At 32.3% G+C, this 17,245-nt stretch overlaps 1 protein-coding gene across 2 annotated transcripts in view; it reads right to left on the bottom strand.

The window, feature by feature from the left end:
* Positions 1–17,245, bottom strand: part of CTTNBP2 (cortactin binding protein 2) — a 184,619-nt gene that overhangs the window by 21,197 nt on the left and 146,177 nt on the right. For both annotated transcript variants that reach the window (XM_051962300.1, XM_051962301.1), the window contains 6 exons: positions 14,890–15,068; positions 12,215–12,420; positions 11,574–11,756; positions 7,956–8,019; positions 5,010–5,142; positions 3,679–3,780 (listed from right to left, as the gene is read on the bottom strand). In XM_051962300.1, the coding sequence (XP_051818260.1) occupies positions 3,679–3,780; positions 5,010–5,142; positions 7,956–8,019; positions 11,574–11,756; positions 12,215–12,420; positions 14,890–15,068 (867 nt within the window). The remainder of the gene's footprint in view (positions 1–3,678; positions 3,781–5,009; positions 5,143–7,955; positions 8,020–11,573; positions 11,757–12,214; positions 12,421–14,889; positions 15,069–17,245) is intronic.

Raw genomic sequence — 17,245 nt, 5'->3', positions numbered from 1 at the left:
ACATAATTCTAAGAAGACTACATTCCAAGAAAGGAGCAGCTGAAAACAAAATTATGACAGCTATATTTCCCACTTTGAAGTCTATCACTTAATCCACAAACCTATTTGCTTTTTAAAGCTCCATTAAATGTCTCTAAAACATCAGAAACAATTATCCAAAACAAATACAAAGACAAAAACATAAACCAGAGCCAAAGTTCTCTCGCCTTCCTTTGAATTTGTAGCACCTTAAAATTGTATAAATTTTTCTACTCTAAATACTTTGCATTATCAGTTCATACAAGTCTTCCTAGGTAAACTGTTATAAATGTTCTTTATATATATGGGTCCTTTTTTCCCCTCTGATGTCTCTTGGGTTCAGGCTTACTAGTGCTGTTAAGGGATATCAATTGGAGAATGGTTGAATAAGTTGCAGTATATGAATATAATGGAATGCTATTGTTGTATAAGAAATTATGAACAGGCTAATTTCAGAAAAGCCTGGAAAAGCTTATATTAAATGATGCTGAATGAAATGAGCAGAACCAGAGAACAGCAAGATTATGTGATAATCAATTGTGATTGGATCTTCTCAGCAACACAGTGATCCAGGACAAATAGATTTGGAATGAAAAATGCCATCTAAGTCCAGAGAGAGAACTACAGAGACTGAATGTGGATTGAAGCATAGTATTTTCGCCTTTTATTTTTATCTCTCTCATGGTTTTTTCTCGTTTGTTTAGATTTTTTTTGTATGACATGCCAAATATAGAAATATGTTTAAAAGGATTGCACATGTTTAACCAATTTCAAATTGCTTGCTGTCTTGAGGAGGAAGGAGAAAAAGAAGGGAGGAAGAAAATATTTGGAACACAAAATCTTACAAAAATGAATTTTGAAAAATCATCCTTACATGTATTTGGAAAAGTAAAAAATACTATTGAGGGGAAAGAAAGGGAAAAATATCTTCCTGCAAAGACTTTTTCATAGTTGACTATTCCCCTCCTAATTTTAGTTGTATATTTTTTGGTTTGTGTTAAAATGTTTTAATATGTATGGTCAAAATTGATTATTTTATCTTCAGTGATCTCTATCACTGACTGGATAGAGCACTGGGCCTGGAATCAGGAATACCTGAGTTCATAGCCTTAGATACTATCTGTGATTGATGGTGGCCTGAACTATTCTTTTTTTTTATGTTTTAAAATTTTGTCAACTCTTGTGAACACGTGTATAAGTTTTGTGAAGTTACTTAGCTGTTAATTATATTATGAATCTTTTTGAAGAAAAAGAAAAGAAAGGAAAGGAGAGAAGAAGTGATTTTGCATACATGGGACAAGAACTGATTTGCAGAAACAATCGACAGTTTGAAATATCTATGTAGAATATCACATGGAAAAGTATTGATTTTGTTTAAATAATTTTAATTGGTATATATGTTAAAATTTGAAATGACTGTAAATTATATGTTTCCTATCCATTTTTTTGATGTGGCTATCAAATGTGAAAATTGTGAAATTGATCATTAAGTAGGGGTTATGGTTATATTGAAATCTAAAAAAATTAAGGATTATTGATTTGATATGTTGTTGGAGAGAGAGAAACGGTATGTTGTAATCAGAAAGAAAAGAGAGAGATAGAATTTGTTGGAAAGGGAGATCACACCTGAACTATTCTTATTTTCCTTTCCCTTTCAGTTGAGTATACAGCTGGTGCCCATTCCTAAGCATGTCCTTTCATTTTGATTTACTTAACTAATTTTATTGCTCATAAACATTTGTGTTTGCCTCAAGCCTGTAATCAGGGATATCTGAAGGTTCAAATCCAGTCTCAGACACAAGTGTGTTACCCTGGACAAGTAACAAAGCTGGATTTACCTCAATTTCATCAACTATAAAACTGGAATAATAATAGCACCACCTTCCTCCCCTGGTTGTTGTGAGATATTTGTAAAGTACTTAGCCCAATGCCTAATATCTGAGTGCGTACTTAACAAATCTTTGCTTACTTCTCTCCCTTCTACAACTCAAGTTAAGTGATGAACTCTTCCCCTTTCTATAAATATGAATATTTCATTCCTTTGATATGTTTACTTTGTGAACTTTTATATATATCTCCTGCTTCAGAACATTCACTTAAGTAGTCCCCCCTCAGACCTGGCACACATTTCCTCCTCAACCCTTTCCCTTCAAAACCTCATCTTTCTTTGAAGATTAGTTCAAGAGCCATCTCTTCTTTTGAAAATTTCCCTAATCTTCTTCCATATTTGCCTTTGTATTTCTAGTACCTAACAAAATAAATCTTGGGAATTCTAGGCATATAACATTTTTAAAAATTAAACTGAAATTCTTAGTCTTTTTCATATTATTTTCCTTTCTATCCCCTACTCAATAGTAGGCTGTATAAATGGAAATAAAATGCTAGATTCAGAAATAAGAAAAGCTGATTCTAAATCTTACTACAGATATTTTTCTAGTTGTGGGACTCTCCGCCTCCATTTCCTCATCTAAAGAATAATAATAGCTCTCACAGTGTTCTTTTGAGGATCAAATGAGATTTTGTGTATGAAGTGTTTTTACAAACCTTTAAAAGGCAGTTTGTGAAACTGGTTCCTAAGCCACCAGATTTTTATGCACTATTCCACATTTCACTTCTCATTGCTATGTCAGGGAAAATATGTAAAATGTGCAACTGCTTTCTATGTAAACCATGACTCAAACCATCATCCAAAGATTATCACTGTATAATGATGTTTCCTGACAAGTTGGTCATTTTATGATGTAGCATTGTTTCAATTTTTTGCCTAAAGCTTCCAAAGATTTTGTTTTTTGTTTTTGTCAGCCAATCAATACACATATATTATATGCTATTTGTCAGGTACTGGAATATGTCACGGAGACATAAAAATAAGGGAAAAACAGGTCCTACTCTCAGCGAGCTCATTTTCTAACAGAGAATATGACATATAAATAAATAACTAGTAAATAATCTCAAGTAAATGATTTGTAATTATGTAATTTCAAAAATGAAGGCATGAGTAGCTGGGGAAACTGAGAAAAAATTCATTTAGAAAACAGGACTTGAGCTTAGTTTTGAAAGAAGCCAGGGACAAAGACAGTAGATGCAATATCAGCTGTAAGGAATGATTGGGTAGGCTGGTATAGCTGGTTCAGGGAATTTGTGTTGGGGAATAAATTATAAAAAGACTGGAAAGGTAGAAATGGGTCAGATTGTGAACAAATTTAAATATCAAAAGACTTTACATGAAATGCTGGATATAAGAAGAAGCTGCTCAAGTTTACTGAATGTATGAGTGGAGTGGGGGATGACAATTATACTTGTGCATTAAGAAAATCACTTTTGCAGCTGAGTGGAGAGAAACCAATTAGGAAGCTTTTGAAACAGCCAAAGTAAGATGTTGAGTGCCTTACTGGGAGCCTGTATGAATGAGAAAAATAGGATGGGTAAACATGATAAAGTGTAGAAAACAGATGCAAAACTGGGAATATAATAATGCTTTCAGCACTAATAGAGAAGATAGGAAGAAAATTTAGAGGGGAAATAATGAATTCTTATTTGGACAAGTTGAGTTTGAGATATCTCTATGTCATCCATTTCAAAATTGTGATCCAAAGCTAAGGATAACCTTTAAAATCAAGGTGCTAAGGGATGGTGTGGTAGGAACAAAAGGCTTCTTACCTTTTGTGACACTGGCATTCTTGGATTAGTAATGACTGCTGAAAATCCAGGATTATTTCGTGAGCAGCCAAATATCCGTAAGTCATCCCTGGAATCTGCAATCTGGAAAAAATATACTGGCAGTTGAAGCATATAGTATACATGCCTCACTATAAAATAACAGAATTAAAAGAAGGATAATTGAATGGATCTGGTAGATTGTACAGTAAAAAGAACACACATTTCTAATAAGGCCAATTCCAATTTGCATTACAGATTGCATCTAATAAAAGGATGTAGCTATTTTTGTATAACCCAGCAAAGTCTCAGTTCTATTTACCTACCTACAATTTCCTCCATTGGTTAAAGATTTTTTTTTTGATAGTCTGGCAGATGGAAAATCTTAGGCTTTAGAAACAATGGCAAATGTAGTATTTACATACTTTCTCAAGATTTCGAGATCAAAATTGATAATTTTTGTATATCAAATTTTGTGATGATTAAAAAGGCTAGAGACATAGTTTTGGGGTAATTTTATTTTTTATTAATAATGCCAGCATGTTGTCAATAAAAGGATGAAAAAAATAATTTAAAAAAAGGATGGCCATTTGGCCTTTTTTCTTAAACCAAAGAAAATCACGAAGGTGGCTCACATTTTATATATATTTCCAACAGGGGTTGATGTCATCCCATTATCATATCACTCTTGGACAGAGAAAATATTTCTATATCAGACGATTTCCAGCCTTGGATTATTTAGACAAAAGGACCTGTCTTTACTCAAATTTGAATAGAACACAATGGGCTTCCCCACGCTAGCAAGGTCGGAGCAGGATCTGATCAAGATCAGGAGAGTAATCTCATTACCAGTAATGCTTTTGAAAAAAACAACTTTTTGCAATGAAAAATTTAGAAAAAGGGAGATATCTCTTTGTAATAATCACCATGATGGTTATTAATAATCATTGCTTTCATGTCCTCAGTTGCTTCTCAAAAGTCATGGTCTCCTAAATGAATCACTAATTGATATGACAAATACTTTATCAAGGATTTTTAATTATGGAACTTATATGAGGAGAAAATATGAGAGAAAAAAAGGACAGAAACTCATTTATGCACTGATTAAAAAAAAAAGCAAATAAACCTTACAGATAACAGAGACAAAGGGAAAAAATAAACAGTAAAAAAAAAAAAAAAAAACAACAAAAAAAAACTATAGATATTATGATTAATGGAATATAGCTTTTCTGCCAAAATGATGTTCCACAAGAAAAGGGCTAATGTCATATCACATGATCCATAATCTTTTAGCTTCACGAAACCTTAGCAATTCAGATCCATTCACCACTTACCTTGCTGATATCAGACTCAGATTTGCTAGAACACATACTTTGAAGTTCTCTCACAAGGTCTACCTCATCATCTGAGCCAAGAGACAATCTCTGATCCAGATTCAATCCTTGTGGCTGATCATTTTCTACAGAGCTATTAGTAATTAAATCAAAACCAAAATAAAATCAGAAACAAATTTAAAAGTAAGAAGCTTGGATATGTAATACATGTTATGAAAAATTGTACCTACCACTTTTCAGTATTTGATGGAAGACTTTTATACGTTATTTACAATAATCTAACAAATTCCGTTACCTGTCAACCTATTCTTAAGCCTTTAGACTTGTCCAAAGAAATACAGCAAAAAGTTAGAACAAAATCAAGTAGGATGGTGATCTACAGATCACTTATCCTTGTTAGTACTACCAACTGAATTTCAAACTGGTTTGGCCACAATTCAGTTTGAAGGCAACATGATAGGAGTTTTTTAATAGAATGTCTCAAGAATCTATTATTGGTCTTGTGTTAATCTTTTTATCAATGGTTTGAATAAAGGCAAAAATAGCACACTTAATGAATTTTCAGATTAAACAAAGCTACAAGGGATAGGTAATAAGTTATACAACAAGAGTCAAGAACTAAAAAGTTTGTGTGACACTTTATTTTTCTTGAGTATTGATAGTTGTTACAAAGTCATCCAAAAATTTTTAATATAAATCTTAAGCTCCATTGAGAAGCATAATGTCCAGAACAGAGGAGGTTATAATTATTCTGTATTCTGCCCTGGTCAGACCACATTTAGAGAATTGTGTTCAGTTCTGGAAGCCACATTTCAAGAATGATATCAATAAGTTGAAGAACATCCACAGGAAGGTGATCAGGATGGTGAAGATCCCTGAGATCATGCATAGTAAAATTTTAAAAGAGAATTTAGGATGTCAACTGAGAATTTAAGGAAGAATATTATATCTTCATCAAAATATTTGAAGAATGGTGAAAGAAAAATTAGATATAGTCTACTTGTTCCAGTATGGCAGACTAATATTACTATGTTGTAGAGAAGATTTAGGATTGATCAAAAGGAACACTATTGGACCAAAATTAGAATGGGCTACTTATAGTTAGTGGGTCACTTCTCAATATAAGTCTTCAAGAAAGACCTGAATTATTGGAGATATACAGGAGATTTTGTTTCAGACAGTTTCCTATTTAAATGCCATATCTGAGATTCTTCCTTTCATGATTAATTCCAAATAAATATTTTTCCTCTGATAAGCTAGAATTTCCCCCCCTAGACATCATTGTTACAACATGTCTACTTTTTCCTCTTCTGATTTGCTCTTTGTTGTCTCCATGAAACAAACAAATTAAATATATTTGCTATCTAAAATTGTTCACATCAAAAAAAGGAAAATGTTGGATAATGGAGGGGATATGGGAAAACTAGGACACTAATGCATCACTGGTATATCAAATCATTTTGGAGAAAATTTGGAATTATGTCCAAAGGGCTATAAAATTGTATACCCTAGCAATATCATTACTATATCTTAAAGACATCTAAAAAAGGGGGGAAAGACCTATCTGTACAAAAATCTTTAAAGTAGATTTTTTGTGTTGACTAAGAACTGGAAATCAAAAGAATACATATCAATTGGGACTGTCCAAACAAATTGTGGTATATAATTTGTATTGGAATATTATTGTGCTATAAGAAATGACAAGCAGGCTGATTTCAGAAAAACCTGGAAAGATTTACATGAACTGATGCATAGTGAAGTGAACAGAATGAGGACAATGTTGTTCACAGTAGCAGCAATATTGTTTGATGAAGAACTGTGGATGTTTTAGCTCTTTTCAGCAATAAAAGGATCCAAGACAATCCCAAAGAATTAATAATGATGCATAATGTCCACTTCCAGAGAATGAACTGATATTGATTGAATACAGTTTGAAGTAGGCTATTTTTCTACTTTCTTTCTTTTTTGCCTCTTTTATTTTTGTCTTCTTTATAAAATGACTAATAGGGAAATGTTTTATATAATTGCACATATATAACCTATATCTGATTGCTTAACATCGCAAAGAGGAGAGAGAGGAGAGAAGGAAGAGAGGAATGAAATCTGGAACTCAAAACTTTAAAGAAAGATTTGTTTTAAAAATTGGAAAAAAAATAAAGTTGATCATAATCCCAAATTATACATCCTATGTGATATGGAACCCAAAGTACCATTATTAGGAAATAAGATGATGCAATAATTTATAAAAGGTACATATATTTAGATTGCAAAAATATACATTCCCTAAACCAGAGGTCCTATAAAAACATCTTCATGTGAAGAAAAGATCCTATTCTTAAATTCTGAACTTTTTATGTAGCATGAGAAAACCAAAATATCCATCCATTTTTATACCTTTAGGAAAATAATAGCCAAAAAACCTCTTACCTACACTGAAAGGACTTTCTACAATTGATACAATTTTATATCATCATTTCATAATTCATTAAGAATCTTTCCCAAATTTAATATTAAAAAATGAAGCCAATGTTAGTTAATATATCTCTAGGAAACTAGCAATAAGAAAATCAATTGTCCAAAACCCACTTTAACTCTTAAGCAATGATAATGCGATTCTTATCTGATCCTTTGAAAAGACATTAAGAATATTTTTCAAATTTGGAGTAAAAAATAAGGCCAATGCCATTTCTGATCTTGTTGAAATGTACTAAATGCAATAATATTCAATTATATTAACTATTAAGAAATTTCTGAATGCTTCATACTGCATTTGTACTAATGCAGCATTATTAGTTTAATGAAATAAAGTCATAAAATGAATTATAATTAGAAAGAATACAGTCCATCCAGCCATGTCTTTGTTTTTAATCTTGCTAACAAACATTATAACAAACCAGATTAATCATTCATCTTTGCTAAAGGTCTACAATTTAACAATGTACTTACTTTTGTTTCATTAGAGAAGTAATTCGATTGCGATTTGGCTGCAATGTGTTCTTACTTTTTGTACCTGTAAAGAAAAAGAAAATTACTAATCTTCCACAACATCTCAGTTTGTCTTTACCACCAAAAATATATAATAGTGACCTTGGTAACTAAGGAAAAGCTCATAGAGAAGGAATATTATTGTTCTACAAGAAATAATGAGCAGCATGCAATCAAAAAAAACCTGGAAAGTTCTTTGCAAAGTAAAATGTAACATTGTAAAAGTAAAGTTGTGGGTTGATCAGCTGTGAATAACTTTGCTACTGATGATCCAAGATCTTAAAATTCTTACTCTAAAGGTCTTAAAATGAAAAATGCTATATCCATACTCAGAGAAAGAACTAATTGTGTCTGAATATAGACTGAAGCATGGTTCCTTTTACTTTTTTTCTTGAGGGGTTTTTTTTTGGGGGGGAGGGAAGAAGATCTGTTTCCTTTTGCAATATGATTTTTATGGAAATGTTTTGCACAACTTTGCATCCAGAGAGAAAACTATAGAGATCCCCCTCCACTTTTTTTTTGTCTTTTGTGATCTCCCCTTTTGTTCTGACTTTTCTCACCCAACATGATTCATAAGGAAATATGCAAAAAAAAAAAAAAAGGATGCACATATATAATCCCCTCCTCCCAAAAAATGTAACTGGGAAATAAAAGCAAACAAAAACAATCATAGAATCATAGATTTGGAAGTAGAAGGAACCATGGGGCCATATTGGTCAACAACTTCATTTCATAGATGAGGAACCTACGTGACTTATCCATCATTATGTCTGGCTCAGGAATTAGATTCGATTGACAGCATTATGAAGAATGAGCGGCAGAAGGAATAAAGATGCAGAAAATACTTGCTTTTAAAATCCCCCAGACTCTCTGTGCATACTGTACTAACCTAGACTAAAAAGGACAGAACAAAAATAGCTAATAGAGATGTTGATCACCAAGATTCATTTCAATCACATCATATTGCCTTTTCTAATCTTCTAAGCTGATATTGCCTTTCAATAGCCCTTTCCTTAAAATTTTTTTATCTTATGTTTTCTTTGTATTTCCTTACACAAGAACATATTTTCCTTCTGGATAGAATGTAAGTTCTTTGAAGGTTTTTTGGTCTTTTCAGAACTTAGCATGGTATCTACCATAAAGTAGGCTGGTTGATTGAGTTTCCTAGTCTGGTCAAGGAGTTTAAGGATGTAAAAGATGAAGATAGCTATGATTGATCGACATGATTAAAATATTAAACATAAAAGAAAAAAAAATACCTGATACCTGGGTACTATTCTGAGAACATAAAGAAAATATTGATATTTTCTGAAAACACTTTGGAATTCTGAATGCAATTTTTTTCCTTCCAAGTCAGCAGGGAACATAGTGTCATTAGAACATAATCACAAAGGGGCATGAGAAGGGACACCGAATTTGGAACAAGATGTGTTCTTGAATTTGAACTCTGCTACATGAGCCTTTCCTAATATTTTTGGCTGCTAAACATCATATTTGTAAGTAATTTGTTTATATTTTATGTGCATTTGAGATTTCCCCCAATAGACTATAAGCTTCTTGAGGGCGGAACAAGTTTTTTTGGTTTATTTTGATATCTCTGTGTCCTCAACACCTAGACCAGTGTGTGGGACATAATAGATACGAATGTACAAGTTGTTTCACTTCCCTTGACTTCAGTCTTCTTATATGTAAAATGGAAGAAATGGAGCAGGCAAAAAACCAACCAACCAAACATTAAACCCCTCTGTGTCGAGCTCTATATAAAGTTGAAATCAAGATATAATCTCTTCCCCAAAGGACCTTACTTTAATAGGAGAAAGTTAATAATTAATGTTATTACAAGTGAAGATTTTTAAAGAGTTAGGAAACAAGGTTCTGAGTGCAGTCATAAAAAAAAGAAATGTTAAAATATTTCTGAGGTCTTTTACAGTTCTACCATTTTCAGCTTCTATGACTCTAAGTTTATCTTCAAATATATTATAAGACAAAATTCCGCAAAAGTCATTTTGGTTCTAAGAGCTAACAGTCTACCCCCTCTTACCAAAGTTGTTAGGGAAGAGTTCTTACACACACACACACACACACACACGTGTAAATATGTATATATCTGCATACATATATACACATATGTAAATGACATATGACATATAATGTGTCAGCTATTATTACAGAATTGATATTTAAGTTTTATGATCATTAATTTTTTACAATGTATCAATTTCAGTGTGAGCATTTGGTAAGAACCACATTCCATCAATAGAAATATCTAAATCAAAATGAAATACTTATCTGGAATTTGTACTGGATGTTTTAGGTTTTTTTATCTTATATTTGGCAAGAATGTATTGTTCTGAATCTTTACACATCCATTTAATTAGCTTGTGTCCCTTTTTTGCTTTTCTTTTTTATTCTATTATCCTTTAAAACAATGTTATAGTAAGTAAAAATAGCTATTACTATAAAGCCTGATATAGAATAAATATGAACTTGATAACTTCATGGTGAATGTATCGATATGGTGTTTTGGATAGCACAATCTCTTGCACATAGTATGTGCTTAAATTATTAGTCTTTTTGCCTTTTCTCAGTGTAGAAAAATCATCTAGGAAAACTGAGAAGTTATGAAAATATTACACTATACCTGGTAGTCTGTTATTATCCTAATAATAGGATTCAAAGGCAAAAAAAAATATTATTTACATTTTTAATCCCTACTGCCCATTCTAGCTAGCAAAGGAAAGTCTCTGAAATTTCAAAATAGCCAATAGCATATCTGCAAGGATAAAAAATTTCTGCTTTATTATAGATGCTTAAGACACAGTATCCATCTGTACATCGCATTGCAGATTTTTATGAACATTTTTGAAATATATCTTATTGTAAGTTCTTTGAGGGCAGAGACTATCTTTTGCTTCTATCTGTAACCCGAGCACAATGCTTGCACATAGTAGGCATTTAGTAAATGTTTATTGATCATTTTATTGTTATTGATTGAAACTGGCTATTTTAAATGCATTACAAAGTGACTTCTTCCATGTGACTTCCAAAGTGACTTCCATGTGTATTATCATTTAAACATGAAAAGAAATCAGTTTAATTGCTATCATTTTTTTTTGTCAAGCTTTCATTTTCCTCTAGGAATATATGTTCATATACAGAGCTTTACACTATTTTAAAAGAGTCTTTGGGTCTTTGTCTTCTTTCACTAATATGGTAATATATTTTGCATGATTGAACATGTATAATCTATATCAAATTGCTTACTGCTTTAGAGAGAGGGATGATGAGGAAAAGAGGGAAAAAATATTGCAACTCAAAAAATTGGGACTTTTTAAAAAAATGAATGTTAAAAATTGACTTTGTAATTGGGGAAGAATATATTAAAAATTGAACAGAAATGTAAAATTTTCTGTATAACATAGGCTCTGCATAGAAGATGAAAATTAAAGAAAAAAGATGGAAAATTGTACAATGTTGTCTAAGTTGATATATAACTATAGTAATAAAGCAATGTTTTTATTCAGAGAAAAGAAGTTCTTTGCTACACATTAAGCCACACTCCCAAAGGAAGCTTCTTACCTTCTGGACTCATCTCTTGCTTGCTCCAGGCTTGTGATGTGGAATAGCCAGACTTCTTTCGTGGACTAGTATTCACCTTTCTCCAGGAGTTGCTATCCCCCTTCTTAAGACAATTGTTGTAACTTGAAACCATGGAGAGAGGAAAGCTTCCTCCTTTGAAATCAGCTATATATTGATCTAGCTCTGAAACAGCACATTTTGCAATGTGAAGGATTCTACACAACAAATGTACAGTGTTCTACAAAATTTCTTGAAGAACTTGATTCCTTAAATCATAGGTACAGATATTATCTAAATAGTAAGAGGTTCCCAAGAGTACATGAAAGGGAAGTGATTTAAAAATTGGCTAAATGGATAAAAAAGATAAGGAGGTTAAAAGACAGATTAGGAAGGAATTTATTCCTTCCTAATAGGGAACAGTTTTCAAAATTTCTCTTTTATATCCAGAAGCTAAATTAAACTTCTGTCACAGGTCAAAATGTCATTTCTTTCTAATGAACTGGCTGACCATGAAGACAAACAATGAGATCAAAGAGTAACGAAAATGGTAAGCACAAGTATGTCTGTGATCAGATTTGGTAACTGGGAACTATTGTGGGCTGTGATTCATTTAATAAGAACAAATGAATGAGAACTTGTACCTGCTGTGGGGAGAGGACAGCCATGAAGAACTGCTTTATTTAGCAAAATGCTGAGAGCAGCCTTCACCACAGCTTGCTGTCCTTGGCTGGGATGCTTTCGAGCAGTTGCCTGTCCCAGACCAAGCTGCCTTTTCACAGATGCTCTTGACAATATTGCTTCTTGAACTCTGGGAGCAATGACAGTATTCCACAATTTGGACATCCACCTGGGAAAATAGAGAGAAGTAACTATTTGGCTTTGGCTAAGATAGAAAACATAGTTTTTTATTCACATGACTAGGATTGTTCTAAGCCACAGAAGTAAAAAAGGAAATGTATAAGGAAACAAAAGTATTTAGGTTATTCTGGAGATTTTTGTCACCTTTTCCAGAGTGTTGCTTTTATTTTGGAGTGAGTGGGAATATTTAACATTTCAAATTGCACAATTTTTTTTATCAGTGTACAGACAGGAAGATAATGGCATAATGAGCTGTTAATTTCCATAATTTCGAATAATGTGTTGATGTCAAAGATTAATTATGTTTGCTTAAATGTCAACATTCCCCAGAACGTTAAAATACTGTATTTATATTTTTAGATGAATATGACAATCACATCATGATAATTTTCTTCTTCAGCTCATCAGTGAGGAGAAAGAGCTGCTCTTATTCATGAGGCAGCTACATGGTGCAATGGATAGACCTCTGGGCCCAGAATCAGGAACATCTGAGTTCACTTCCCTCCTCAGACAATTAATAGCTGTGTGACTTATGGCAAATCATTTAACATTTATTTGCCTTATCTTCCTCAAATGTAAAATGGGGATAATAATAGCACCTACTTCTTAGGGGATCAAAGAAATCAGGATAAAATGAGATAATATTTGTAAATATTAGTGCAATATCTACCACATAATACATACTATATGAAAGGTAGCTGCTGTTGTTGTTCTTACTGTTTTCCAACTATTCTACATGTAAGTAGCTTAAACTTGCACTACGTAGAAGTACATTATGGTACAAAAATGTAAGCTTGAAAAATTGTGTAAATAATGTCATAGAATGAGAATTTAATAAGCACTTATTATGTGCCAAGCACTATAGACATTTACATAATTATAAAATAAATGAATTAAATTGGGAACTTAATTGCAGATCAAAACCTTAAAGGTTTAAAAAACAAATAATCTTTTTGCAAGGTGACTAATTATACTATAATTTTCTTTTTTCTGTTTAGGGTTTTCTGGATTTTCATATACCTGATTTTACAAATGTAGGATATGCTTATGGTTCTAATCATAACTGGAAAATGGAAAATGTAGCTTCTTCCAAGGAGCCAAATTTAAAGGGTACCAAAGCACAGAAATAATTATCTAAGCAAAAATAATTAGTTCAAAGGTAGGAAGCTAGTGGGTGGTGAGTGGGTGCCACTGGGATAGTAAGTGTAACACACCACTATCCCAGAATCTGTGGCTCCTTCATCACAAGACCCTCACTCCATGATCCTTCACAGACAGTGCATTTTCTGTAAGATGACTACATAATGGTTGCCCAAAGTACAACAAGTCTTAGTTATGGCTCTGCACATAGTTGTACATTCCCAAGAATAAGAACATCTTGCTTGGTTCAATTGTTCATGGTAACGGAGGACACAGAATTAATGAATAAAGTAAGTCCAGAGATAATTTACAGCTTCATTTTAGCCATTATCTATTGCCTTCTCGATCAAATGCTTTGGGAGAGTCTTTTATAACTAACATGAATTTTGCTTTCTATAATTTTTCTATGTCCCAAGCTGGAGATGTCCATAAGTAGGTGGAAAGTAGAAGAGAAATAAAAGGGTCCATACAATGAGATTTTAACGAGAGTTTTTTTTTTAATAATGTAAATATCTTTAACCTTAACTACAATTAGAGAATAATCCCTTTTCTGAAACTTAAAATTATCTTTACTATTTTCCAAGCTTTAAAAATTATGTTATAAGTTTTTGCTAATAAATATTCTTCCAATATTTAAATGCAAACTGAATGGCTTTCAAAAATATGCCTTTAATTATAATTAAAGGAATTCAGAGGACCTATTCAGCTAGATGACGTAGCAGATAGTATACCAGCCCTGAAATCAGGAGGACCTAATTCAAATCCAGCTTCAGACCCTTAACACTTACTAGCTGTATGACCCTGGGCAAGTCACTTAATCCTAATTGTCTCACATAAATAGGTAGATAGATAATGACTGCAGAGAAAGTTTTTTGAAAGACAGAATAGTGTACTAGGTAAAGTACTGGACTTGGAATCAGAGCCACAACTCTTCAATCCTAAGCAAACCACATTATTCATGTAGGCTTCACCAGCAAACTAAATCTCCTCTAAACTCTCTCCTACATCAGTCTCCAACTCCTATAACTATTCAAAACTTCAATAAAAAAGTAGGTTCCTACTGACACATTTCCCCTACATCCCTTGATTTAATAAAACCTATTTAATTCATTAAAATCATTCTTTTTGAATATATGGAGGCTGAAATTCAAAATTCAGCAAGAAAAATAAAAAAGGAGTAGTTATAAGATTCTCCTACAAATATATCTCCAAATAAGCTTCAAATTACCTACAATTCCCCAACCTTCAATATGATTTTTTTGCTAGAAGCATCCATATTCACACTCTTGAACTTGAAACAAATAAAGAAGTCACTTACTTTACTGTCGCCTGGGCATATCCTGGAACTACTGGACAAGAGAGGAAATATTTTGGCCCAATCAGTGCTTCAGGTGTGCCTAACCGGGATAAGCAGGAATTTAGCTGATGCCAGACGGTAAGAGTCCAGTCTATGATCTTGCATACAGGGTCACAGGGTGAGGGCACTTTACCTCTGAACTGGAAATAAAGGAAAAGAAAATAGGTTTTAGTCTAGTCTTATTGGCTTTGGAAGGGTCCTTTTCACCTATTTAATAAGACATTTGTAAAACTATTAGTTAAAAAATGTAACCAGTAAAAATGTGTCTAATACTTTTTGATTTAGTGATACCTGAATACCTGCATCTATGCCCAAAAGAGAACAAAGAAAGAATAATGACCCATGTGTATAAAAATATTTATAGTAACTGTTTTTCTTTTTAGTAACAGCAAAGAAATGGAAGCCAAAGATGATTATATCTATTGAAGGAATCATTGAAGAAATTATGGTATATGAATCTAATGGTAAGATATTGTGTTATTAAAAAATGTTTAGAGAAACACGGGAAGACTTGCATGAATTGGCATAAAGTGAAATGAGCAGAAATAGGAAAACAATGTATAGCATAGCAAGACTGAAAAACCAACAACTTTTTAGAAATATTTTTAAAAAATTTCTCAATAGCATTTTATTTTTCCAAATACATGTAATATATTTCAACATTCATTTTTGTAAGATTTTGTTTTCCAAATTCTTCTTTCTCCCTCCTTTACCTTCCCCCTCTCCAAGACAGCAAGCAATCTGATATAAATTATGTGCTATCCTTTTAAACCCATTTACATGTTTGTCATAAGACCAACAACTTTAAAATATTTTTGAAACTTTGATCAATGCAATGGCCCAGCCACAATGTTAGGGGGTTGGGATTAATGTTATAGATTTTGTTATAGAAAAGTTTTCAATTCAAGATGGAGAATAAGACATATTTTTAAACACGTCCTATGTAGAATTTTAAAAATAAATAGATATAAATTTTAATACATATATATGTGTGTGTGTGTTTATATTTTTAAAAACCCTTGTATCTGCTTTGTTTCATTTTAAATTGGGGGTATGGAAGGGTTTGAAATATGAAAAATAAATATTTGTTAATTGAAAAAAATGAAAACAAAACAAAAAACAAAAACAAAGAAACAAACAAAAAAAAAAAAAAAATGGCCAAATTTCAATTTACTTATCACCAGACTGAAAGTGACTAAGTACAGCAGAGATAGGAAAGGTGGAAGGCAGGTCATGGCAAACATTTATTAAGTCTCTTACTATGTTTAGAACTTGGTGCTAGCTATAAAGGGAGGTGTACATTTTAAATAACACATAGTCCCTGTTTTTATACAAGTTAAAGAGTCTATAAGAGATGGATAGGAAAACATATATAGAACAATAATGCAAAATATTATGACAACTACTTGAGAGAAGTAGAAAATGAAGTTTTATGGAAACTCTTAGAATACCCTGTGCATTAGATGAATACCTCCCCTTTCAATCTGAAATGAATGCTAAGTGATGATACTTCTTCCAATAATAAACTACTGTTGGATAAGATTAAATGATAATCAATTCTGAAGGAAGGAAATCTCTGTGATGCTAAATAACCAGGATTAAATTTTGAAAAGAAAATGTGAAATAGAGTTATGGAATAAAAGAAAGCAAAGCAAATTGAAGGACCTGGGAATCTGGGGGAAGTTACCCAGGAACACAGGTACCATGAAAAATGTTTTTTATAGCTTATAAATATTTTTGTGTCTATTACTTCAATGAACAGCTACCCTGACTCTTTTCATATTTTTCTCTTGGAAATATTCTCATATGAATTTTGAGATCAAGATCTGTAAATGAGGAATATTATAACATTTAGACATTGCTGAAAGTCAATTTATGGTTTAATTCCCACTCTATGATATAGAGGTGACCTAAGGTTCCCAAAGGCCAGGCCAGCAAAATGACAACTCTGGCAAATAGTCAGCAAATAACAAACCCAGAAACCGACCCTAGTTTAGATATTATGCTAGTTAGCTTGAAAAAAGCTAATCACCAAAAAGTTGGCTGCTGATATTTTTTTTTGGGGGGGGGGGAAGAAGAAGAGGAGGGCATAACAACTCATGAAATGATCTATCAAGGTGCATTAAGTATTAATGATGATGATGATGTAAACACTTATGTTGCATTTTGTTTTATAAAGTTCTTTACAAATATCTCATTCTATGGTCACAACCTATAAGATATATATTTCTTATTTATCCTCATTTTACATTATTATTTTCTTGATTATCCAGATAAGGAAAATGAGTCAGCCAGAAATTAAATAACTTTCCCAGTC

This window comes from Antechinus flavipes, chromosome 5 (genome assembly GCF_016432865.1).
Source record: "Antechinus flavipes isolate AdamAnt ecotype Samford, QLD, Australia chromosome 5, AdamAnt_v2, whole genome shotgun sequence".
In the NCBI taxonomy this organism is placed as follows: Eukaryota; Metazoa; Chordata; class Mammalia; order Dasyuromorphia; family Dasyuridae; genus Antechinus; species Antechinus flavipes.
Note: the sequence above shows the minus strand (reverse complement) of the source record. Positions and strands in the feature narration are given on the sequence as shown.